Raw genomic sequence first — 1,172 nt, 5'->3', positions numbered from 1 at the left:
GTGTGTGTGAGTGTGTGTGTGTGTGTGTGAGTGTGAGTGTGTGTGTGTGAGACGTGAGGAACAGCCTTGCTGTGTGTGCTGTCAGTTCAGTCTGCATCAGATCAGCAGTTTCTGAACACTCAGTAGACGTGTAGATGTGTGTCATGTGTCAGAGATCTCCACTCATCATGACTGGAGCTCCTGTGTGTTTTCTAGGTTGTTTTTCTTTCTGGTTTCGGCTGTTTGTACATCGACGTTCTTCACCAGAGCGGCACCATCACGCTGACGCTCGCACCAGAGAGCAGCGCTGGAGACATCGTCACACGCCACAGGTCAAACACGCTTATGTTCACGCATGTGTTGAGTTTCTCCAGCAGAGGGCGGTGTTTGACTCGCTCACCTGTGTGTTTCCCGCAGGCCGTCCGATCAGGTGCTGTCCTTCAGGATTCTGCTGAATGAGGCGAGCGTGGCGCTCTGTGATGACATCACCAGCCCGTCCAGTTCTGTGGAGCTACTGCGTCTCACCATCTCCAAACTGCTGCTTCAGCTGCCGCCCGGCGAACCCTCGGCCGTCCACACCGTCCAGATCCACTGCGCCGGCCTGCAGGTGGACAACCAGCTGTACGAGCGCGCCAGCTTCCACTTCCCCGTCATCCTGTGCCAGGAGCCTCAGAGTGAGCCCGACCTCGCGCCGACCCCGCAGCGCCTTCAGGAGTTCTGCGACGCCTGCTTCCTGTCCCTGAGCGTCACCGTCTCCCCCGATGGCCGGCTGGACCGCCTCGCCCTCCGCGTCAGACCGGCGCGCGTCTATCTGGAGGACACCTTCATCTACTACATGAAGACGCTCTTCCACACCTACATCCCAGAATGCACCCTGGGTGGGCGGGGCTGCGGCGGAGGGGTGGAGCCTGTGGTCCCGCGGGAGGTGCTGGAGTCCACACACGCTCTGGTGACGCCGGTGCTGCTGCAGAAGCTGTCCATCGAGCCGGTTCATCTGCTGGTGAGCATCCACGCCTCGCTCAAGCTCTACATCGCCTCCGACCACACGCCGCTGTCCTTCTCACTGTTCGAGCGCAGCCCCATCTGCACCACACCGAGACAACTGGTGCACACACTCGCCATGCACTACGCCGCAGGAGCACTCTTCAGAGCAGGTGCGTCTCACACACACTCACACTCACTCACACACACAC

General features: G+C 59.8%; 1 protein-coding gene across 1 annotated transcript in view; it reads left to right on the top strand.

Annotated features, from left to right (window-relative positions):
- Positions 1-1,172, top strand: part of vps13b (vacuolar protein sorting 13 homolog B) — a 109,977-nt gene that overhangs the window by 100,146 nt on the left and 8,659 nt on the right. The window contains exons 53-54 of the mRNA XM_016559011.1: positions 196-311; positions 397-1,133. Of these exons, the coding sequence (XP_016414497.1) occupies positions 196-311; positions 397-1,133 (853 nt within the window). The remainder of the gene's footprint in view (positions 1-195; positions 312-396; positions 1,134-1,172) is intronic.

Source organism: Sinocyclocheilus rhinocerous, unplaced genomic scaffold (genome assembly GCF_001515625.1).
Source record: "Sinocyclocheilus rhinocerous isolate Xijiao unplaced genomic scaffold, SAMN03320098_v1.1 scaffold828, whole genome shotgun sequence".
Taxonomy (NCBI): Eukaryota; Metazoa; Chordata; class Actinopteri; order Cypriniformes; family Cyprinidae; genus Sinocyclocheilus; species Sinocyclocheilus rhinocerous.
Note: the sequence above shows the minus strand (reverse complement) of the source record. Positions and strands in the feature narration are given on the sequence as shown.